The following is a 26088-nucleotide window of genomic DNA, read 5'->3' on the forward strand; positions in this document are numbered from 1 at the left end:
GGGAAATAATAAAATAATAAAAAATAAAACATAATAAAATAATTTTCACGACGTTTCGGCCACAACGCAAGCAGCCGTCCTCAGGTGAAGAACAGGGCTGTCGGAAAGACAACGTCTGAATGAAACACCACCAGGCTTGGAGCATATATTTAAGCTGGGTTGGAGGGGGAAGAGCGCCTTGACAAAGGAATTTGCATATCAAGAGGAATTTAGCATATTTATGGGAAATGCAGATATGGGATTAGTCACTACTTGTGTAATGCCAATTGGCTGTGTCGGGTGGTGTCACTGGGTTAACGACACATTTATATCTGTGCGATCTAACCCCTAGAAACCTTTTTCATGAATTATATCGGTCGCGAAAGCCTACGTGTTCAATTCACCAAAACTTTTTTGGTTTAATTTCACCAAGTAAGGCCCACTTTTTCTGTCGCACGGCAACAACCGCAATGTCACATTCAGGTTGTCAAGCCAGATTACTGCGTCGGGAGCAGCGGAGTGTATCGCAGTGACCTCTCCTTCGGTATTGCGTCGTCGCACGTCGTACGGTCTGTTCTGGATCACCGCAGTCGCACGCCACTGGAGAGTTTTTTTTATCCCCCCCGGTTTCCTCCCGGATTCCAGTCACGAATAGAATTGGCCAAACGTCCGACAAGTAAGAGACTCTTGAAAAAGAGTCGAAAGACTCTGTGGGGCTTTCTTTGCCAAAAGGTCCATTTGTATTATTATTATTCGTCCAGGAAAGGCTAAGAGAGTCCCAAGGCTATTTACCCCATCGAGCCCTGCGTTAGGACGTTCAGCCAGTTATTTTGCGTCAGGGGGTTGTGCATGTGGGAGCGAAACTGCGTTACGAGGAGTGAACCCAGTGTGCAGTTAAGAGTACAATTAGCATACAACGTACAATTCATTACCTTCAATGTACAATTATTGTGGCATTAACGTGTGTTATACCGCATATATATATTTGGACGTGTGCTGGAATCCAAATTCTTTACTGCAATCAGCCCAGCGGGATTGAGAGTTTCACAAAATTCGGGGCAATGGCAACTTGTGCCGCCGGCAGTCCCCACCGCTTTTGACGAGTACAAAGCCACCACGTGCGACGATCAGAATCTGAATCGGAATATTTACTTACGCTGGAGGAATCCAATGAGCTTTCAAGCTCTTTTTCACAGATGTCCGGTAGGGGCACGGGGTCAGACCGTTACAACAACAAACAGTAGAAAAACACGATGGGAGTGCACATTATAGTCAAGGTAAACAAATCATTCAAAATATAAAAACAAATCAAGGTAAGCTAGTTTTTTTCAATCTTACCAGGTAAGGCCTACTGTTCCATTAGTTACCTTTTCAGAAGCGACCTGGCTTGCCGGCTCGGCCCATTGGTTCTCCGGGTTGATAACACGAGGCGCCGCTTCGCGGGGAAGTCGGCAGTGGTTGTCACCGTGGAGAGACTCGGCACCGTCAATGGAACGTGGAATCTCCACCACTGGCTGCAAATTGGAGACGTGGTCTTTGAGGGCAGCCAAAGAACGCAGAATGCTCATTTTCAATCAAAATCATGCGGGTCTCATCGCATTAGTCCCAGGTTATTCGTCTGTTCACCTGCCAGCTAAATGGATTTCCCATGCAGTCAGCTCCCAACGTAACACGCGCACGCGCGCACACGCACAGACACGCGCCTAAATGCATGCACACATGAGTGCACGAGCGTGCAGTAAGCGATTAAATCATCGCGCGCTTTGTAAGAGGCAAGCTCGTTGAATAAGTGTTCTTAAAATTGATCCAGCCGTCGAAAATTATATTTGTCCTCTGCTTTGGCTGATCATGGGATGCTGTCGTGGAGTGTAATGGTTAGCAGCTCACTAGACTTGTAACCCAGGCGGTCACCATTTTGTTTCAATCTCCTCGAAATGACCGTGAATGTTTCTTAAATCCCCCCCACCCACCCCCACTGCTTCTGTCCACTCAGCAGCAATAAGTGGCTTCAGCGAAGCTAGGCAGGTCGCGTATGGCGGGGTGAAGTGTTGGAACTCCCACCTCTTCCAAGGTGTCAGTTCAGCGTGGACGTGCAGGTCACGACACCACTCTGGGATGGGCGCTGTACAGCTGACGTGAGCGGGAGGCCCTTCCGTTTGGCAGTGGTGCCAGCAAGCAATTGCAGAGATGCACCTTTGCCTGTTTGTGCTCGATCTGAAGGCTGGGATGGCCAGAATTAAACCAGAAACGTACCTGCGAGCATGTGACTCACTCGTGAACCCGTGACTTATAAGCCGTGAGCCAGTGACCCGTGAGCCCGTGAGTCTGTGACCCGTGAACCCGTGAACCCGTGAGCCCGTGAGTCTGTGACCCGTGAGCCCGTGAGTCTGTGACCCGTGAGCCCGTGAGTCTGTGAGTCTGTGACCCGTGAGTCTGTGACCCGTGAGCCCGTGAGTCTGTGACCCGTGAGCCCGTGAGTCTGTGAGTCTGTGACCCGTGAGCCCGTGAGTTTGTGACCCGTGAGCCCGTGAGTCTGTGAGTCTGTGACCCGTGAGCCCGTGAGTCTGTGACCCGTGAGCCCGTGAGTCTGTGACCCGTGAGCCCGTGAGTCTGTGACCCGTGAGCCCGTGAGTCTGTGAGTCTGTGACCCGTGAGCCCGTGAGTTTGTGACCCGTGAGCCCGTGAGCCCGTGAGTCTGTGAGTCTGTGACCCGTGAGCCCGTGAGTCTGTGACCCGTGAGCCCGTGAGTCTGTGAGTCTGTGACCCGTGAGCCCGTGAGTCTGTGACCCGTGAGCCCGTGAGTCTGTGAGTCTGTGACCCGTGAGCCCGTGAGTTTGTGACCCGTGAGCCCGTGAGCCCGTGAGTCTGTGAGTCTGTGACCCGTGAGCCCGTGAGTTTGTGACCCGTGAGCCCGTGAGTCTGTGAGTCTGTGACCCGTGAGCCCGTGAGTCTGTGACCCGTGAGCCCGTGAGTCTGTGACCCGTGAGCCCGTGAGTCTGTGAGTCTGTGACCCGTGAGCCCGTGAGTCTGTGACCCGTGAGCCCGTGAGTCTGTGACCCGTGAGCCTGTGACCCGTGAACCCGTGAGTCTGTGACCCGTGAGCCCGTGAGTCTGTGACCCGTGAACCCGTGAGTCTGTGACCCGTGAACCCGTGAGCTCGTGACTCGTGACGCGACGTGTGTCATCTGCGTAACGCGATCTGGCGGTGCGAGGGACACGGTGACTCAGCGCGTCACCCCCCTCTCGAAATCCCTCGCGACGCTCGACTCGGCCGGGCCTGGCACCGCCGCGTACATCAAGAGGCGAAGAGAAGCCGGGCGAATTAATTTAGCGTGGAGGGAGAGAAAAAAACCGTTCTGCTTCCCTGTCGCAAACAGGTGCAAGCCAGGGAGCTACAGTGATTGACGATACAGCCCAGTTGGACCAGATGTGAATGTTTGCGATGGTGTGTATTATTGTTTTTTTTATTGTGAGTAAAAGTTGCGTTTGTTTGATTGTTTGCTTGTTGATATTTTTTTACGTCACAGTGATTGTGAAAAACAACCAACATCTCTCCATGTCCTTGATTTTAAAGTACGCAGTCTTTCTCTCAAGTACATGGAAGCATTTGACTACTTTTGCATAGAATTTATAATACGAAATAATTTGCAGTGCATTATCAATGAACGGTTGGATCAATGCCTCCCCATACCATGTCAGTCATGATGGTTGTCATTTTACCGTCCTCTACCCACATTGGTCAATGCCGGTTGGTGAAGGGAGGCTCAGGACTGGCAAAGATGTCGCTCAGCAAGGGTCTGAGCCGTGACTGGGAATTGAACTTCCACCACCAGTTTCGTGGCGCGGTGCGTTCTCCGTTGTGTCATCACTCTTCATAGTCCACTGCGCCGCACTTGTTAGATGCACGCACGTGCACAACTCTTTGGGAGAAAGCCTCGGTTTGGAAGCCCTTTTCGAGTTGGTGACCTGCAAAACAAGGTGAGTCCATTAGGGGAATGCTTAAATATAGCATCAACCAGGTATGACATTTGTATACGTAGCCTTTACCTCTATTTCTGGTGCACTTGCTGAGTTGGCCAGCAATGAGTTTAAGCTAAAAATAGTCCTGTAAATAATTGCTGAGGGTTAAAGCCACGCTTCGCCACTCAAAGGCTTAGGTAGCAATCCAGTCCCATTAAGGAAGCATCCCCTCTCTTTTTCTCGTCGGCCGATGGCGCAGAGGGAACACGCGCGCGGGTGCATGGTGCTCGGCCGAGTTAAGCCGTGCGGGCCGTGCGATGCACGCGGTGCGGCACCCAATCCCGCGCTCGTGAACGCCGCTCACACCAGCGCGCGGCGTGACACAGTCGCCTTTATAAACAACACGGCCGGCTAACGCGTGGCCTTGGGCGATTGTTGAAGGCGTGGCCGGGATGAACGCGACGAGCTTAACGGGGCAGGACTCAGGTGCAAGGTTGGAGCGGTTTTGTAAAACTGACCGTCAAGAGTGAAAAGCTGAGAGACGGCCAGCCTTCGGAAGAGGGAGATATCCATCGGTGTGCGCATTACCTGCAACCGCACGCGCTGAGATTGACTCACGGGTTGGACAGAATGGAAACGTGCGCAGGGCGGCGTGACCGAGGCGCGCGCCAGGGAAGCATTTCGAGAGGTGTAGAGAGGAACGCACTGGTCAGAGTACGTGCGCACGTTAAAGACATCGCATTGAATGTTCCGAAAAGTAAATGGGCCTTGAGCGGGGCGCATTCGCACAGAGGGATGACGACAAAGTGGATGAGACTGATGGAGTGGACATGCCCAATAGGGATGTCCACAGTGGAGAGATGTAGCTATGAATTCAGGTCGTGTGTTTTGGGAGCTAGATTAACCTTTTTAGGCATTGCGGGACCGTAACAGATGGCGATGGCTTCGGGGAGGTCATCTAGCAGTGGATAGATCTTGGCTAACGATGATACATTTTGTTTAGCAATATAATTATTTGAACAAGTATTTCATTGCTAATCTGCCTGTGAAATGGCGCAAATCCCTGCATTGGTGACAGCGGTTTATGTGGTGGCTTTCGAAGCGATTGTTTTTATTTATTTTAATTTTTCATGACAACATGTTAAGTTGTGCGGATGTCTGGCTCACGGACGGACAGACGGACAAGACATCGTATGAGCAGGGCTGCCCAAAGGCGCTCGCAGGCACGCGGGGGAGGGGGGGGAGCATGCCACGTAGGGAGGGCCCCCGTGATTCCACCGTCACGCATTATCGCCGCTGCGGGGGGTGGGAGGCTAATTTTTGTGTCTGTGAGGCCCAGGGAATATTACCCCTTCACCCCCTCCCCTCCTCTGTTTGGGCAGACTCTTGGTCCATTCGACAAACACAGGCGTCTCACGCACTTTCTTATTTATCGTCAGTCTCGCGCTCTCGCCAAGGTGCGTCGCGTGCGAAATCGCACGGAAATAAATTGGCCATTGGAGGTGCGCTGCATTGTAATGGGCAGGCGTTTTTTTTTGTTGTTGCTGGGACCGAAGGGTGGAAGCTTCTCTCCCGCAAGCGATCAATAACAGCCCCGAATCCACCACTAATTGTTCCCAGAAGTGAACGCGTTCACATTCGAATTTCGCGATATAACTGCAAAGTTATTCACGATGCAGGCGGCTCCGAGTCCACGTTTACGCACATTTCCTCGCGCACTTATTAGCGCCAGTCGCACATTAATTGTGAACTGTTAAGTGCGCCTCTGAGAGGTGCGCAAGCGGGATGTGGAGGCTGTGACTGTGTCGCGTCAGCCGGAGATCTCTTAATGGACTTTGTTCCTCTATCCATTATGCGCGGGCGTGCGTGGGCTTTGCAACAAAAAATTACCCCTCAACACTACGGGGTTCCACCGGTTCGTCGAAAAGTATTTTCAGAGTTTCTTCTATGTGTGTCTGCACAAGTTTTTTTAATTTTTATATTTTGCTATCGGCGGTAATTTTCTCACCGCGAGTCAAAACAAAATGACTTTGTAATGTTGTGTCATTCTTTTTGTCATCTCTCTCCGAGCATTTCGAAATGCTGAGCTTGGACAGGCACGAGTTATTTTGCCCTTTTAATGTCTCACATATTTATCGGTGATTTGGTTTGATGCAACGATTAAAGTTGTGCAAGTTGTCACGCGGTGGGAACAAAAAACACGTTTACACAAAAACAGCGCGGTGGTGAGCGCGACGCTGTGCTATGAACCCAGTTTCCCGAGTTTGTTAACAGGCCACGGCTAACATCGTTGGAGAGTGATACCATCACGGGTCCTGTTATTGTCCTCTACACCAGCCTGCACTGACCAGTGCGGTCAAGTACGATCAAATCCCCCCTCACCCCCCCCCCACCGATATGACATGCAGATGCCTTCCTTCATCCCATTGGTGGATTAAAAATGGATGGAATTTATGTTTTTATAGTATACGCAGCATCTGTGAATTATTCCATTGATGGCCGAACAGAGATATAGAAATGTTGGCTGTGATTATTACCCAGAGCATCTAAAATATGTATGGACACCTTAGATGAAACCTTCAAATGGACAGGACTTTTGGGCAATTATTTCTGACAAGCAATAAAACAAAAATCTCTTTCCGATTTAAATAAGGCATTGGCCCGGGGTGAATTAATGAGCATGCTCAAAATGACCAGAGGACCACGGTTATATATTTATCTATCTCTTATATAACACCCTATTTATTTATTTGATTTTTGTTGAGCTTGCCCTTCATGACCAAGATGCGTCATCTTGTCTGACAACGTCATCCTTGAGCTCGTGGGGTCAAATGCGTGTGTTAGCCCTGAGCCGCCCTTGATGTTTGAGTGTCTACGTATGAAGAGAGCCGCGCTCAGCAGTACAGAAAATCGCAGGCAAGCAATGGGGGAGTTGATGAGGAATCATCAGCACTGGCCGTGATAACCACTTGAGCTTTGATCTATCAAGAGAACAAGGATGAACGGTCCTGGTTAATCGAGCAACTTACGCCATGACCAAATCACTCCAGAATGCGCCCCATCTCTTCAGATATTGGAAGCCTAGCAGGGCTGGGCCTGGATAATACTTCAAGGGGTGAACACCGCGCATGAAACAGGTGCTCTAGGCTCCTGCGGCGGCTATGTTGTCAGCAGGGGACAGTGCAGCAAAATAATTCGTTGTACTGTACTTCTGTGCTCCTGCGCCGATGCTCTCTGTTTTCCCCTAACCCACGTTGACCAGCGTGGTGAAGTATGGTAAAAAAAAAAACCTTACAGCCCGCACGGCGTGGGCAGTGACCTCATCCAGGAGTGGATTGTTTGTGTAGACATTTATCGACGGAGATATACTTTTAAATATGGAACATAAAAGTGGAGATGGTTTAAGCAAAATCAAATTCACGTAAGTTTTTCAGTAAAAAAAATAACATCACGAACTATTCGAGATAAAACATTTTTTTTACATGTCACGCTCTAAAGGACATTTTTAATTGTGTTTATAGATTGCTTTAATTGCCTTCAAGATTAATGCTGGTCGCGCGTGTTGGATCATCTGGACAGTTTCCTTATTTGAATGAATGCACATCTTCCCATCGGCTTGTTGCGCCGTCCTAAACAAATGAAACGGCTCGGAAATGAATCTGGGCGTTGTGCAAACACTCCCGCGATATACGACCAACATGAGATAACAAGAAATTAAAAACCACCACTAACCCGGCATTTGATTGAAGTACGTGGGCCCAACAGTAGCAGTATTCATTGATTATTTACCATAAACGCCTCCGGAATTGCATGCATAATTAATGGACGAGGCAGCTACAGCGTCGTCGTGCTAACCCCAGGCCAGGCATGCTTAGAGAAGCAACCTTGCAGCTTCAAAAGAGGCACGTGTCACCCCGGTTGGAATTTCGCAGCTCCATGGTGCGTAGCTGATGCCATGCATTAACTACACTGGTCAACAAAAAAAAAATTCTGGCCTGGACTTTTGCAGCTGTTTTAGACTAATTTTAGGGTGCTGATTCCAAATCTGATCTCAGATTTGCTCTACCACATTTCATTTTTATGCTATTGGCATACCCCATTTTCATTGATTTTACCCGAAATTAACTCTGTCACTTATTATTGCAAGTTGTTGCGAGTCAGTGACTGCTTTAGTGTTAAAATATGGTGCTGTATTTTTAGCATAGTGTGTTTATAATATCAATTTATGTATATATCCACATCTATTTAATATTTTTCTTCTGCAGTTTTTATTGAAAATGCAATATTTGATATAAAAAAACAGATTTGGAATCAGCACCCCAAAATTACTTTAGAACCGTTGGAATACCTTATGGCAGAAAAAGTGTGTTGACCAGTGTTATAGACCGCACCCGCGTCAACCGCAGCAGCATTTGGCCTCAGACGAGGCGCCAGACGTGCAGATTGAGGTGGCCGCGCGTCCACGCAGTCGGGGGTGGGGAGGCCCTTTGGAGTCAATTGAAGGGTTCACTAGGACGCCGTCATTCGTGCTCGCGTTGTCGCCCCGAACCAGAGGTCGCAAACGGGTTTTGATTCCTTACCCATACCCGTACCCGGCCGTACCAGGGTCGCAAATGGGTACCCGTTCCCTACCCGTACCCGTACCCTACCCGAAATGAGTGACAAACGGTTACTCACCAGTGACTCACGGCCCACCCGTACCTGTACTTGGCCGCACCAGGGTCGCAAACAGGTATCCTACCCGATACCCGGCCGGGTAAGGGTAGCCGGGTATTGGGTAGGGTACGGGTATCGGGTACCCAGTTGCGACCTCTGCCCCGAACGCAGCAGCTCTGTCGCGCTTCGGATTCCTCCGGTATGAATAAATACAGGGTGCTCCAAAAAAGTGTTAACACTTACATGGGACTATCGTTTTTAATGGGAAAAATAACGGATAATACACTGTAATGGGAGCAAATGTATGTAAAGAGCTTCAAAAAGTCAAAGAGTCTCCCATTTGTATGACACCATTGTCAACACGTTGCCTGGAATCTTCTCCAGGTGGTCTCCAGAGCCCAGAGCCACATTTCTCGTGATGTTGTTGAAAATTCTCAGAAGTGTTAAAAAGCATTTTGGAAGCAGCCCGTATCTCTGATTCTGTTGCCGGGATTCGGGCGAACGTGTGACCGAGTTGCAGCTTTGTGATTCGACGAATTTTTGTTTGTCTCTCCGCACTTTCTGCGGATGTAAAAATAAGAAGCGAACGTGGCCACCGCTCTGCTGATTTGCAGTTGTGCAAGGTCGACGCCAGCATTGATCGCGTGACGCGTCTGCTCATCTGGTGGCGAAATGTATATACGTATCGTTCACGAGTACGAGTTGTCATTCCCCATTTCACGAACGATTTTTGACAACCGAAATCCCACGCACATGTTACGGAATTATTCAAGGGTTCGGTATTTAGTTAAATAATGTTGTAGAAAGATAAAAAAAAAACATGTTACGGGTAATGGCCCTTCTTCTCCTTCATCTCTACTCTGATGAAGAGACATTATCTAATTTATTATCACACCACTGTGTATATATTTCTGTTTCGCGGTGATGAGCGTGAATACACATTGATGCCAACACAGATAATATTAGCGCAATTCATATTCAAACCATCAATGTTCCATCGACCTGAATTGGGCCTTAAGGCCACGGAATCCGAGTGCGATTGTGAGCGCAATCATTGCCCGCAATCGTCTGTGAAGAGTGCAATTACTATGAACAACCGTGGACAATTCGGACGGGATCCCCATACGGCGTCGCAGTCCTGTCCAGCCAATGACAACGGAGCTTGTTGGCAAAGTGCGTGCGATTGACATCGATTGCCCTGCAGAGCGCACGACGATTTCGGTTAGTTACGTGACCACTTTCCGTGATCCGATTGGACGTTGCCATCGCAGTTACCGTTTACGGAGCGAGCGTCGATCATCCGATTTGTTCGGATATTGTTGCGACTACGCTGCACTTTTCTTTCTCCCCCCCCACCCAATATAAAGAAGCGATGCCACACCTGTTGCCAGCAGCAGCACCAGCAGCAGCAGCAGTTTCTGGCAACGATTGTCCAAGTGCACCTTTGCCTTTTGAAGCTCCCGCCAAGCTCCGGCTATCCGGACATCTTCGGCCGTGGATTATTTTCACGAGGGGGTTGGGCAGAGGTCGCAACCGGGTACCCGATGCCCGTACCCTACCCGATACCCGGCTACCCGTACCCGGCCGGGTACGGGTACCCGTTTGCGACCCTGGTGCGGCCGGGTACGGGTACGGGTAGGCCGCGAGTCACTTGTGAGTCACCGTTTGTCACTCATTTCCCAACGTCTTGTCTCTTCTCACAATTCAAGTTCCTAGAATCAACCCACCCGCGCCTGCAACATGGCTTCATCGCAGAGGTCGCAAACGGGTACCCGTACCTGTACCCTACCCGATACCCAGCCGGGTACGGGTAGCCGGGCATCGGGTAGGGTACGGGTATCGGGTACCCGTTTGCGACCCTGGTGCGACCGGGTACGGGTAAGGAATCAAAACCCGTTTGCGACCTCTGGGGTTGGGTGGATGCGGGGAGGGGGGCTGTGGGAGCGGGCCTGGAGGAGGGAGGGGGGGGGGTCTTACAAAAAATAACCTGCGCTGTTTCCTGCCGCTCTTCTCTCCTTTAACGGCAGGTGCTACAGATCTGTCCCAAGGACATGCGCGCCGATATCTGTGTGCACCTCAACCGCTTGGTGTTTAACGAGCACCCGGCGTTCCGGCTGGCGAGCGACGGGTGCCTGCGCGCCCTGGCCGTCGAGTTCCAGACGGTGCACTCGGCCCCGGGCGACCTCATCTACCACGGAGGCGAGAGCGTCGACGCGCTGTGCTTCGTCGTCTCGGGCTCCCTCGAGGTGGTGCAGGACGAGGAGGTCGTCGCCATCCTGGGTGAGGACGCACACGCCTGCTTGCGAACGTTCCCCCCCCGCTCCCACCCCCCCCCGCTCCCCATCCCCCCACTCCCCCCGCTCCCCCCCCCCGCTCGCCCCCCCGCTCGCCCCCCTCGCTCCCCCCCCCCTCGCTCCCCCCCGACCCCCCCCTCGCTCCCCCCCGACCTCCCCCTCGCTCCCCCCCCTCGCCCCACCCCCTCGCTCCCCCCCCCCTCGCTCCCCCCCCCGCTCCCTCCCCCCCGCGCTCGTTTGCTCCGTGCATCTGCTCGCTTGAGCGCGGCTCGTGTGCTCGCCCTGCTCGCTGACTTTCCCCGCCCGTGTATGTACGTACGTAGGTTGAACTTCTTTCGCGCCGTACGTAGCCGGCCGTGCTAATCGGAGGTGCGGGAGGGGAAGGATATTTAAAACAAACAATAAACACTGAACGCAAAAAGCAGTTCGAAATAAATGAAATCGGGATCGTGATTTAGACTGGAGGAGGAATCCGATGAGCTATGAAGCTCTTTTTCACAGCGGTCCACTCATCTACCCATCCAACCACTCACCCACTCACCCAACCACTCACCCAACCACTCACCCAACCACTCACCCACTCACCCACCCAACCACCCACTCACTCATTCACCCACCCACCCACTCACCCACCCACCCACTCACCCACTCACCTACCAACTCATCCACCCACTCACCCACCCAACCACTCACTCACTCACCCACCCAACCACTCACCTACTCACCCACTCACCCACCCAACCACCCACTCACTCATTCACCCACCCACCCACTCACCCACTCACCTACCAACTCATCCACCCACTCATCCACCCTCCTACCCACCCACTTGCATGCCCACTCACTGTCATCGCATTGATCTACTGCTCCTCCGCTTCTCCACTTGCAGTTATTAGTTGTGTATTGTGAATGCAAATCATGTTAGCGTCGGACTGCCGCACAAGGAGGCCTTGTTTACAGCGAAATTGAGCTTTTGAAAGTGAAAAAAACGTACATCCAATTAGTTCTGCCCGAACACTTTCTGCACAATTTGAGTTCCGAGGTTGTGCACAGATTTTTATTGGGCCTTGCATATGCAATGCAATTTGAATTTAAGCAGTGTCTGACTGCAGCGCCTTGGGATGCGATATCATTTCGACGCCATGTAAAGTAAAATTGTAAACGCAGTCTCAAGACGCTGTACAAAAAGTTAGGTTGTGAATGAGTAAGTGATTGAGTTCACGCGTGAATCAATGAATGAGCGACTGACTACCTGACTGTACAAGGGAAGGAATATATCAACGAGTGATGTTTTGCATGAATGGGTGAAGTAATTAATAAAGTTATGAGGAAATTAACGTGTGATTGAGTCAAAGATTGAGCGAACGACTACATGAGAGAACGCTTACAAAGTTAATTCATTCATGAATCAATGAATGGGTGAGTGAATTAATGTTGGAATCAGTATGTGAGGGAACGAATGATTAATTGAGTCAATGAATGACATGACAGCCTCTCAAATGTTTTATTTTAAAACAGACTTATGAATTGAACGACCTCATGAGCCAACGGAGGTCGGAATCTCAGGTCACCAAGAGCTTTTCTACCTGACACCTTGATGGCCAAAGTGCTGGGACATCAGGTGAAGTTTCAACCCCAACCCAGGGTGTGAACCGTCGACCCCTTCTTTGTGTTCAAAAGTGGAAGCCTCAAGTGGCCAAGAAAAGCCCCAATTATCAAGTCGTAGGTCACGGTGATTTGCTGCCCAACTGAGCATCGAGGAGGCGCTCGCCTCACGTTCACAGCCCTGCGAGGCCAGTGGTGGGAATTGCACGTTCAGAATCCTATAGATTTTTATTTTCCTGGAGGAGGAATCCGATGAGCTATGAAGCTCTTCTTCACAGATGTCCAGTTCCTACGGCAGTGAGGGGGCGGTGGCGGGCCTCTGCGTAGGACAACCACTGTTGACTTCCCCACGAATTGGTTCCAATTGTATCGACCCAGGAAGGATGATGGGGCCGGGTCAACCCCCCCGCCACCCCATTCCTTGCCCTCCTCATCCAGGACTTGAACTCGCTTCTTTGCAGCCTTTCCCGATCGCCTGCCATCGCTTATTGCCGTTCTTTTCTCTGGGGGCTGTGATCCCCGGTGGTGGTGGGAGCGGGGAGGAGGGAAATGCTCGCGTACGTACCCGCGTTTAATTATTTATTTCGTAAAGCATGCGTTATTTCATATTACAAAAAAATAATAAGAAGTGTCATTGCCCAGGGGCAGGTGGAAGCGAGGGGCCAAAAAAAGCAAGCTTAGTTTATTTTTGTCGTTGAGCCGCTCAATATACGACTCCATTAATGTTTAGCACGCCGGTCTGCCAAGCTCTTAACAAGAACGTCTATCCCCGGTTTCCCTCGACTCCCACGGGTGGCGCGGAGTTCATCGGCGATTTTTTTCATGACGAGGCTGGCGAGTGGGCCAGCAGAGGACGGCTTGTTGTTATTATTATTAGTTATGAATTTCGATTGCAAAAATGGTCGCCGTCGTCATCATCATTGTTGTCGTCGTCGTCGTCTTTTTGGTCATCACTGCCATCGTCGCCAATTGTAAGGCAAGGCATTAACATTTGGTGACAAGACTTCAAAAGGAAGGCTTTCCGCAACCATAGAACGTGGCAGGCCGTTGACCTTTCCCGACGAAACACTCTTTAAGGTTGACTTTTGTGAAAACAAATCATTTTGAAAGAAACATTATTTTTTTACCGCCAATTTTTAATTACTCTCTTCACGGCTAAAGGCTGAGGTTCAAATAAATCAAAGTGTTTATCTATTAGCGTAAAATAGATTAACAAGAAGCACACAGCACCCTCTGGTCCTCTCTTCCCACACACATCCCATCAGCATTGACCACGAGCTAACGAGAGTTCAGTTTCTCAACGAGCCGTGCGGCAGTCACCAACCCTCGCCTCAATACCACTCACCACCCTCACCTCAGAGCCACTCACCACCCTCACCTCACAGCCACTCACCACCCTCACCTCACAACCACTCACCACCCTACCCTCACAACCACTCACCACCCTCACCTCACAGCCACTCACCACCCTCACCTCACAGCCACTCACCACCTCACCTCACAACCACTCACCAACCTCACCTCACAACCACTCACCACCCTCACCTCACAACCACTCACCACCCTCACCTCACAACCACTCACCACCCTCACCTCACAACCATTCACCACCCTCACCTCACAACCACTCACCACTCTCACCTCACAACCACTCACCACCATCGCCTCACAACCACTCACCACCCTCACCTCACAACCACTCACGAACCCGAAAGTCACATTAAACAACTAAAAGTTGATTTTGCTTTTAATAATTCATGCGCGAGAGGCAGGGCTGCACAGAGACTCCCCGGAGGCCCAGCACGGAGTGCCATTTGGCGTCCACTGATTCATTAGCGACACAAACAAAAAAAAAGCCAGGCCCATTGGGGGGAGACCCTTTGGTTTTGCGAGACCCTTTGGCCGTGCGCTTCCCTGATGAGAGGCTGAATAAAGTGCGGCTGAAACCCGGGCTTCGAAACCCAGGTTTCTCAACGGTGCCGGCCCAGCGCTTCCGACACGCGGTATTATCCACATAAGCTACTCGGGCAACCTCCAGCACGTCTTAAAGTTGACACTGCGCGGATTAGCGGTGATCACATTGAGGGTTCGCGCGCAGTGTGTACGGGCGCGCGCGTGTCCGTGCGCGTGCGTGCGTGTGTGTTTTCGGTGCGTGCGCGCGCGCGCGCGTGTGTGTGTGTTCGCGTGACAGCGAAGCAATTTGTGAGGCTCTGCGAGTGAACATTTGGGCTCTGCCTCCTGGGGCAGAGGTAATGGGAGTGATGCATGCGAGTGGGCGGTTAGGCGATTCACGTAGCAGACGCACAGTGGAAAAAAATATCAATAGGGATTACGCGCTTACGCAGATGCCAGTCGTAGCATCAATGCTCAAAGCTATTCTTTGTTCTGCCGGTAGTTAAACATTGATGCCCGCCGTATTTATAATTCACCCGTTCATAGGCAGTGTCTGTCTCTGCGTAGCTTAAGGATTTTTTGTTGTTGTTATTGAAAATGAGCTAGCGAGCTTAACAGGGCCTTGCACAACCAAATAAGACACAAAGGTGTTTGGGAGCGGATTAAATGAATGACGTTGCTTGTAGTCCGATAGGGGGGGGGGGGGTGGGGGTTAAAATGGATCACTCTGAGCAACAGTGTGCTTATAGCTGTGCGGTTGTGTTTTTTTTCCTTACAACTTTTGCGAAATGATACACAGACTGCCCGTACTCACCTGGGAGGTGTACATTGTGTGTGCGTGTTTATTTTTGCCTTTTAAGTTTTTTAGTACGTGTTTCCAAATTAACAACGTTGCGCGGTCATTAAACATTGAGAAGAGAAACCACTCGGGGCAATTGCCGCTCAATTATACTCTGCTGAGCGGTGAGTGCGTAGCGCACGCTCGCCAACAATTCCAGCTGACACGACAGCCATCGTTAAGGCGCCATGGAAAAAAGAATCCAACTTTAGTGCACCCACAAGACGAGTGTTCAGTCGCGTTCCTTTTCCACTAAAACGAGAGCACTTTGTGAAACGCTGAGCGGTGCTTAGTCGCGTAATGTGTTTCCCCAAAAATAACAGGTAAAGGTGCAGCCCTGCAATTGCTCGCCGAACAATGCTGCCTGACGGAAGGGGGTCTTTGCTAACAGGGAGCTTGAGAGAGGGGGTCGCTGTAAACCAGTTTTATTCAGGGGAGGGCACTTTGGCCGATAAGACATCATCAGTGTGAGGGCAGCCACAACGCCCTGCGAGGGGTCTTTTCACGTTTGCTTATTGCCAGGGGCCTAACTAACGGCCACCTGGGTCCGTTAGTGTGGCCCGCGGGCCTTGCAATGAAGACCGCTGGCTCCAGACGGGACTTTTGCTCAAGCTCCTCCACGACTCGGAAGAGGGTGAACAGTAAAGCATCAACAACAATGTCCTGCATAAGTGCCCGAGTGGCCCAAGTCGCTCAGGGGTCAGAGTTCGTGCGTGTGAGTGTACGCCTCACTGAACCTGCATCTCCGTGAAACTGGGTTCTTGAGTGTAAAGGGTTGTTGGTCTCAGCCCGGATACCAGTGACGGCGTGCAAAGACAATGGTATCGAATTTTTTTGGGTTTTTTGTTATCGATTAATTTCACGAAATTCCAATTCTGAGAATTAAAACATTGTTTTTTGTTTGTAACGTGATGAACAATTCTATTTAGAAGGGCGTGTGGGCAAGTGTGCCCCTAGTGTGTGGATTAACAGAAAAGGCCACTTGAACAAGGGGTCTCAGAGGTAGTTCTGTGCGACCTCCTTCCACGTGCCGTTCTCTAGCAGGGAATGATGCGCTGCTCTCCGAGAGTTCCGATTGGATGCTTTGGTCCGTGACGTCGCGTCGACGGCACAATTTGAATCAAAATAAGAAAAAGGTGAACAATAAAAAACATCGTGCCAATGTACTGTCAATGCATTTACGTTTCAAATTAGTTTTTTATGCATTATTATTATTATCATCATCAGCCACGGTTGAAGGCGTGTGGATGTAGTAATCCACCCAACATGTGCCCACGAGCGGATTGCAAAGCTTCATCTCCCCGGTGGACCTCCTCCATCGGACGCATTCCGCTCCTCCTCCGCTGCCGCTCCGCCACGGTTCTTGACGAATCTTTCTTCATATATTTATCCTGAAAAAATCCGATGAGCTATGAAGCGCTTTTTTATATCTACCTACCACAGACGTCCACTTCGGGCGGACGCACAAGTTACAACAACAGACAGACGCGGAGTGCGTCCTGCCCAACCCCATTTACTTTTATAAACAGTTTGAACGACGTCAGGGCCAGCGAACGCTCTCTGATCCACACGTTCCTCTGTCGCTCAGAGTTTAGTTAAATTAAACATGAAACGTCACTGGAATTAATCACCGGCTGTTGACGTGGTGGGGTCACCTCGTTGGGTCAGCGACGATATCGCGAGAGGGATTCTCTTGACCCTGAGCTCAGCAAAAACAAACATTATCCAACCTGTGTCCTGGCCTCTATATCAATCGTATGCAAACCAAAAAAATATATGCAATCTTTATTACAACCGAGCCTGACCTGACTCTGTTGGATTTAATTAAAAATAGTTTAAATTGATTGGCATTGATCCAGAATTGATTCAAGACTCAAAATGTGAAATTTTGGTCAGCTCCAGTTATTTCACACACGCGCACACAGGCACACACGCACAGAGTGCATCGTAATTAATAAGCTCACACAACGTACACACACATGCACACTCACGCAGCATGCACACATACGCACACACACACGAGCACAGAAACGCATACGCGCACACACATGCACACAGCGTGGAATAGCTCACACGCAGCATGTATATGCATGCACTGCGTTCATAGAAATACATACGTTCACACACAACGCACATACACACAGTACGCACACGCATACACAGCATGCATACACACAGCGTGCACAGAAATGCACATGCGTAGACACAGCGTGCATATACACATACACGTGCAGAAACTCACACACACACACCGTGCACATACATGCATGCACACATACACAGCATGCATACAGCTTCTCACACACGCACATGCACACACGTGCATGCAGACACGCGCATGCAGACACGCACACACACACACATCGTGCATACACCTTCACACACGCACATGCACGCACGGCGTGCATACACGTGCATGCAGACACGCACACACACAACGTGCATACATTGACACACACGCACATGCACGCACGGCGTGCATACACGTGCATGCAGACACGCACACACACAACGTGCATACATTGACACACACGCACATGCACGCACGGCGTGCATACCAGTGCATGCACACATACACACACACATCGTGCATACATTGTCACACACGCACATGCACACACGGCTGGCATACACGAGCAAGCACCCAGGGCATTGCGTGCAGCACGGATATATTTAGCTTCACTGCCTTTGAAATGTTCACGTAGCCCCCTGTGGCTGAGACACAGCACCTGGCTGAAGATCAAGAATCTACTTATGCTCTTTGCTGAATACCTCTGATTGAATGAGTGCAAACAATGTCAATCCATAACAGAGCTTAATGAGGGGCATTTACATTTCCATACGGGAGCCGGCTCGGATGTATGCCTGTCGCATCGCATGCTGGCGAGGGCCCGACGTTAGCTTGATAAGAGTGATAACAATATCATCAACAGCAGCTGCGGCAGTCAAACCCGCCAAAGCAGATTTCGAAGCCGATTAAGGAAATCATCGGCGAGATCTAAATTATAGCGGCGGCGGATTAATGCCAGCGCTGAGTCAGCGGTTGGAATTCCACATTACTTTGACGGGGCTTGTGCTGTTCGCCTTTTTGGCGTTCTCTGGCCTGACACTTTTAAGACGAGGCTCTAAAGAAAGCTGCCTCTGGTGTGGACCAATCAGTTTCAAAGACAATGCCAAATGTTATCAGAGCATGTTTTTTTTGTTTGCATCTTCACCACAAGTACGTGTCGTGAATGCAGACAGGATTCCTTGGTGTTTTAACATCTTAACACCTGTTTTATTGCCAGAGAGGGTAAAACCCATTGTTACATGGGGTTCGGTATATCCATAAAACGGCCCACCGTTGACTTCACCGTACAGCGACACTGGTGTATAGCTGCAGTCTTGCAAATGATTTTCGTTTGTAGTCGGGGCTGAGATTTGTTGTTAGAATTGTAAGAGGGTCCCATTTGGTCTCGTGCGCACGAGGCCGCTCATTTACAAGCGTCTGGCAGAGGCGATGTGGCAGAGGCGATGTGGCAGAGGCGATGTGGCAGAGGCGATGTGGCAGAGGCGATGTGGCAGAGGCGATGTGGCAGAGGCGATGTGGCAGAAAATGTGGCAGAGTCGGGCGCCGCTGTGGCCAGATGTTAACTCCCTCGCCCGGTATGCGGGAGGTCGTGGGTTCGATCTCGACCCTGACGCCTGATGTATATTTGAAGTTTGCGCGTTTTCCCCATGGTCGTGTGGATTTGGCTGCTATGAATTTCCACAAGCCACTTGTTGAGCTATGGTTTGTGGCCAGGTTGCTTATGAAAAATAAAATCACTATGGCTCAGTGAGCCATTACCTGTTAAAATAGTTTATAGTATTATACTTGTGACATGGGATTATCAACTTGTATGTATGTATGTTCAACTTCTTTCTCCCCGTAACTGGTGCAGACAATGGTCCCAGTCCCTAAGCTCTCCATCAATCACAGGCACCGGGCCCTCCAGATAATCATGGTGTCAATGATCCTGATTTTGATGGGTGATTCTCATTATGATGATTATGATGATGGGCAGATCATGTCGCTAGAAAGGATGATAACCGGTGGTCGATGCAGGCAAAATGAGGGAGATCGAGTGATACTTGTGCGCAGGTCGCAGTACTCGCTTTTGTAGCAATCGAGGTTTCGTGGGTTCGCTCGCGTGAATATAAACGCGGCACCACCCGACACAGCCAATTAGTCAGGTTTGTCATGTGAACAAAACAGGACAATTCGTTACAAGTACAGCACACGGCACACCGGTGTGTTGGAGAGTAAAGCCACGACATTTACAATTCGAGCACGACGTTTCGCCACCAATTACAACCAGCATCATCAGGCGACGGCCAGAGTTGTGGAGAAATCCTCCTCCCGTTTCGCTCTTAAATAGAGGGACAGACGTGACGTCATCACCCGTGAGCCAATCAGGCGCGACGCCACCTGAGCTATGCCAGCCACCCATCTGTACCATCACAAAACCAACGCTTATCTGCTCTGGACCTGCTGCTGTGATCCACGCGGCTTTGGCCAGCAGAAGGGAGCTGTTCATCTGCAGCCCCCAGTGGTCCGGAACGGTCTCTGCCGACAGAAGTCCGCTCAGCCGGGACTAGAAACATCTCTTTACTCTTCTGTTCAGTTTGGTGACATTTTTCTCTGTGCCGTCAGCGCTGCCGCCTGCGTTTTTTTGTTGATGAATGCGGCCGCGTGTTACAAATCTTGGATTTATTGATTTGAGCCAGACGGATTGTCGCATCGCAGGGCTGTTGGCTTTGGAAAGGCCTTCGTCTAACAGTGGATAGATCATGCCTGATAATGGTGATGACTTCATGATGACCATGTTGATCATGATGATGTTGATGATGATGACGAAGGTGATAACGATAATAATGCTGATAATAATCATGACGATGACATTGATTTTGATGATGACAATGATGGCAAATACAATGACGTTGATCACACTAAACACGATGAAGATGACAAGCGTAATAATTAATAAGATGATGTAGAAAGTGGTAATGATAGAGATAGTGGTGACGACGATGATGATGATGATGACGACGGCGATGACGAGGACGACTAAAGTAACAGCGATGATTATGACGATAACGATGACGATGGAGATGGTGGTGGCAATGACGTTCGTAGTGACCATGACGACGATGATGACGACGACGACAATGATCACAGTGGGCGATGACGGCGATGGCTCGCAGGCAAGGGCGACGTGTTCGGGGACGTCTTCTGGAAGGAGAGCACGCTGGCGCAGTCGTGCGCCAACGTGCGCGCGCTCACCTACTGCGACCTGCACGTGATCAAGCGCGAGGCGCTGCTCAAGGTGCTCGACTTCTACACCGGCTTCGCCAACTCCTTCTCGCGCAACCTCATCCTCACCTACAACCTCCGCAAGCGGGTGAGCGAACGCCGGCACACCACGCACCCCCCAAACCTCACCGATCCCACCGCATCCCACCGACCCCACCAACCCCACCGACCCCACCAACCCCACCAACCCCACTGACCCCACCGACCCCATTAACACCACCCCACCAACTCCCTACTTACGTCCCATCGGACGCAGGTCAATATAAACAAGTTTCCATGGCATGGTTCAACGCAAGTCGATGATTCGAGTTGGTCTCGGTAGGCCTTAGTTTGGTTGAATTTGGCCTAATTTTGCCTAATTTCTCACAAAAACTCGAGCTCCATGGAAAATAATCGAGTTGTCTAAAAACGCAAGTGGTGAATCGATAAATGTCCACGATTCTTAGGCAGTACCCCGAGTACACAGCAGCGACCACCAGAGTACACAGCAGCGACCACCAGAGTACACAACAGTGGAGTACACAGTGGCCACCAGAGTACACAACAGTGGAGTACACAGTGGCCACCAGAGTACACAACAGTGGAGTACACAGTGGCCACCAGAGTACACAACAGTGGAGTACACAGTGGCCACCAGAGTACACAACAGTGGAGTACACAGTGGCCACCAGAGTACACAACAGTGGAGTACACAGTGGCCACCAGAGTACACAACAGTGGAGTACACAGTGGCCACCAGAGTACACAACAGTGGAGTACACAGTGGCCACCAGAGTACACAACAGTGGAGTACACAGTGGCCACCAGAGTACACAACAGTGGAGTACACAGTGGCCACCAGAGTACACAGCACCGATTGCTTTACCTCTATTCTGTACTTTTTTGTTGTTTCTTTTAGATTTCTTTTCATCATTTTGTTGAGTCCAGCTCACTCTTGAAAACGAGACCCTCATCTTGGTCTCTTGAGTGCTCACAGCTGGTTTAAGCAACATGCTCTTAGCACGGTATCGCAGTACGTGGCTCATGGGTAAATCAGATACGTCTTCTTTGTAAGTGGCGCGCGCGAATGCGAGTTTCTGATATCGCGCTGCCCGTGGTGTGTGTTCTCACGGCAGTCGTCGCGATTAACCTGCCGCTGTGCACTTCTGACGGCGGTGTTCTGAGCTGGGTTACTGCAGTCGAGCAACAGCCAATCAATGAATTCAGGAATAAAAATAACAAGCGCGTAACAATGCATTGGCTAATACAAATAAACACATTGGCTTTTCACGTGGATGGTACACAGCTAAGTAGACTGCTGTCATGACCAAGTAATATCCCTATGAAGACACGAGGTCTCTTTTCCGCGGAATGTAAAAGGGGCATCCCTGCAAGCGCCTGCTGACACCACCGCTGGCAGAAGAGTCGCCACTCGACGAAGCTCAAATCCCACTGACCCATTCGGCCTAGTCCTGCACGCTGGCCAGACGTCTTGGAAGAGGTGGAAGTACCCGAACTTGACCCCACCACACGCAACTTGCGGATCGGCTAACTGTGGCGTTGTCCTTTTATACTGCTGGGTGGACAGAGGCAGTGGGGCTTGAGAGGGGGGGTTTAAGAAACTTGCGCCATGCTTTCATTTGCATCGTCGGTAGATGGGATCGAACTATATATTTTTTATTTTACCAGGTAAGGCCCACTGAGCTTCATGGCTCTTTGTCAGATGCGTCCTGGCCACAAACGACAGCTCAGCAAAGTGACTTATCACGTGGCAATTTATAGCAGCCACATGTTTGACTCTAAATGTGGAGGGAAAACCCGGAGGACCCAAAGAAGAATCCATGCGACCACGGGGAGACTGAACACGCAAACTCCAAATGTACAGGCATCGTCAGGGTCCATATCGAGCTCACGACTTCCTCTATACCAGGCGAGATCGTTAACATCTCGCCACCGTGGCTAGATGGCCTCTGGATTGCGAGTCCAGTGCCCTGACCACTACACTTTAGTGTCTATTCTCAAGGAAGACCAGGGTGTGAAGTAAAACAACGAAAATCTAATCAGTATGCGCTGTTGTGGAGCATTGCGATTAATAAACTAAACACTTCCTCTCTGCCACGAACTAAAATAAAAACAGAAAATAGTGTCAACAAAACAACGCCGGGAAAAAAATCCCCACGGCAAACATACAAGAAACAACATTCACAACACGATTAAGAAGAAATGCTACGGAATAACATTATCTTGCCCCCATTATACTGCGCGCTTTTAACATACAAATTGTATGTTTTGGTAGTCACTCTGCAATTGCATGGCGCCCGCATCTACATATTCCGCCATCCACAACGTGTCATCCGGGCAAATAATGTGGCACCCCCACAGGGTAGTGCACTTGGTACTGCTGAATTCTCCACTCTGTCCTTGGCACAAGAGGGATGTTTTTTTTGTCTCCTGCCACTCCGGTTTCCCCTGCACATGTGAACACTCATTCACTGGCCGATACCACCTTTATATAGAGAGGATTGCAGAGCTTGGCGGGGGGGAATTTGTAACCAGCTCACCACCATCTGGCTGATGCCTTCCCCACTCGTCTGTGGATCCTTCTCGTGCCTCTCAGTCATTCTCTCTCTTCAAGAGTGAGCAATGACGACAACGTCGCCTTGCGTGTTACGAGGTTACGTTGTCGTTATCGTTACGCCATCATAACGACAAATAATAAATGTTGCTCTCCTTTACAGGTGACTGAGCATGATGGTATTATAAACAGAGCGTTCATCATAATCGCCATCGTCAGCCGTGATCAATCCACTGCGGGATAAAGGCCTCCCCAAGTCATTGCCACCTGTCACCATTCTGCGATGCGATAATCCGCCTAGCACCTGCACCCGAGGTGATTTCATCGCTCCATCTCCGCGGTGGATGTCATCTCGGTCGCGGTCCGCCCCTTGGCTGCCATCCGTGACCATCGGTCGTCATTCCTTCCAGCAATACGCTCTCCTCAAGTCCGCTTTCTTTTCCGAAACAAAATTGCGATGAACAACAAATCTCTGATCAAACGCGGTGTTTGGGCAGGTTGAAATGACATTCCCCTCTAGCACCTGAAAAATATGTACCCATCCATGCAAGCATCTTCAAAGTTTTACTTATTTATTTCTACTTTGAAGGGGTTTGCAGCGATGATCAAATGTCATTTGCGGGCTGTTATGAAGCGGTAGGCATCACGTGGCCCGCAGGCTTTGAGACGTTAATTTTGCGGGCTGTATGCAGGCCACAGATCGTATGTGTGTGTGTGTATGTTGAACTTCTTTCGCACCGTACGCAGCCAACCGTGATAATCGGAGGTGGCTCCTAGGTTCCTCCACCCGTGCTGTAAGACAACACGTGCAGTGCACGACAACAATCATTCCAGGCCGATATTCCTTCCCTACTGCTGCCCCCCCCCCTCTTGCTTTAATGAGCTATGAAATGAGGTTCTTTAAAGGTCACGGTCAGAGCACGGGTAGTGTTGCTGACAAAGCATCCTAATCGGGCACAAGTGGGTCGACTGACAGAGAACAATGCTGATGGATCGGACCGAGGTTCGGAGGTAAGCCGGCTCGCTACCTGTCGTGCCGCTTGTTAATTAAGTCTGGACGGCGACGCAGCCGTGTTTTACAATGTTTTGGCCGCGGGGACAACCACGTATACAGATAAAGGTCTCGTTCCCTCGTTAAGCCTCAACGGACTGTTGGGACAAGTGCTGTCAGCGAGCACCTATGAAGGCCGCCACGGCGCGCGAGAGGGGGGTCAATGGCCAGTACTACGCCCGGCCGCCTTTGTCTCCCCAGTGGCTATGCTTATTACACACTGCGCCAGGTACTCGTTTGATGCTGAATTGACCAAGGGGAGGTCCATGACTGGCTCTGATAATCGTCACTGGCGTTGGCCGTGAGCGGGAATTGAACTTGGGTGGCCAGGTTTGTGGCACAGCGCGCTAACCGCTGCGCCACCGTTCCCCATAACCGCACACACGCACACGTGCACGCAACCTTCCCTGCGCCTAACGGTCTGCACACAGCAAGTTAATTGTGACCCAAGTGAAGTCATTCTCATTTGTATCACAAATATTTGAGGATAACAAACAAGACGAGAACATTTTGAGTACAACTATTGTTTAGCTTCTTCCAGCAATTTAACCTCCAACTTTGCGATTTAAAATTAATTGGGATGTATTTTTCCCCCCCATTAATAAAAAATGTTCTCATGTAGGCAAATTTTTTTCTCTCTTTTTTTAATCCCGGGGGGGGGGGGGGGCGAGAGCGCAAATGTGTGCAGATTGTGCTCGTTTCGGAAACGGTGTAAATTAACGTCCCTTGTTTGCACCTTGCTGACCTCTCCGAGCATACTAATTTTGTCTGCGTCCGCCACCGTGAATAATTAACTAACCTGGCTCCCCATTAGCCACCGTTGCCGCCACGGCGGCGCGAGACGACAAAGGGAGAAGCCTCCGCAGCCTCCGGAGGCGACGCGCAGACGAGTCAATGCGCTCGCCGGCTCATGCCGTGCGCCTACGACGCCTTTGCTCTCGGAGCGACGCAGGGCAGGAGGGCTCGACCCAGGTGCACAGCACTCTGCTGTGACCCGCAGCCCGATGCAGCGCACGCGAAGCGGACCGTGGGAATGTTTCGGGTAGCAGTTCACGACGTCTCTGGCGGTAGGAGAACACGGAGCTCGGATACCCCCCCCCCCTCCCCACTGTCGCCTCGGCGTGGAGCAGCGGCGCGTGCTCGTGAGCCGTCACGGGGTCACGGGGAGAAGGTTGAGAGAAGATGATCATCTCGGCGGTGATCGTTAGATGGCCCAAGGACTCTTTGTCGCGGAAGCTGCAGTTAGTCCGCCGGTCACGCTGCCAGAGGGCGACAAAGTGCTCGGCGTGCCAGCACTTGTTCGTGGAGTCTGCCACTGACTGTTGCAATCACAGCACGATAGCTTCACTTGATACAGCTATCGTGCTGTGACGGTTCCACCTGAAGACGGAGGCTTGTGTTGCCTCCGAAACGTCGTGATTTTTATTTAATTTTTTATTTTACTTTTATTAATTTTAATTGTTTTACCTACGTAACTTTACAGAGAAAACCCAAGAATATGAATCCTTGCGGTCACGAAAGCTTCAAATCTAAAACTGACTGTTGCCTCCGCGAAACACGACCGCCCGCCCGCCCGCACCGCCACCGATTGAGGCTTTTATTTCGCGCACAAACGAAGCGCCCGCCTCACTGCGATGTGCCCCTCGCGTGCCGGGAACTTCGTCAGGCGACCGAATGAAACGTCGGGACCGTCGCAGCGAACTAACGCGCGGTAACAACTTGGAGGACAACATCGGAGGTGCTGTGTAACGGCAACGGCGGCGGAAAACCGGCGCTTGTAATTAAGCAGCTGGCGCTCGGCAATTGCGCTGACTGCATCGACGTCCAATGGGATGGGCGTCGTATCCTCATGGATTCTCCGGGTGATTTACACCTCGACTTAACATTTATTAACATCGCTGGGATTGGCTTAACAGATTGTAG

At 50.6% G+C, this 26088-nt stretch overlaps 1 protein-coding gene across 1 annotated transcript in view; it reads left to right on the plus strand.

Annotated features, from left to right (window-relative positions):
* KCNH1 (potassium voltage-gated channel subfamily H member 1) overlaps window positions 1–26088 on the plus strand; it is a 142464-nt gene that overhangs the window by 96159 nt on the left and 20217 nt on the right. Inside the window, exons 9-10 of the mRNA XM_078864413.1 lie at window positions 10623–10875; window positions 20452–20648. Of these exons, the coding sequence (XP_078720539.1) occupies window positions 10623–10875; window positions 20452–20648 (450 nt within the window). The remainder of the gene's footprint in view (window positions 1–10622; window positions 10876–20451; window positions 20649–26088) is intronic.

Source organism: Lampetra fluviatilis, chromosome 18, assembly GCF_964198595.1.
Source record: "Lampetra fluviatilis chromosome 18, kcLamFluv1.1, whole genome shotgun sequence".
Taxonomy (NCBI): domain Eukaryota; kingdom Metazoa; phylum Chordata; class Hyperoartia; order Petromyzontiformes; family Petromyzontidae; genus Lampetra; species Lampetra fluviatilis.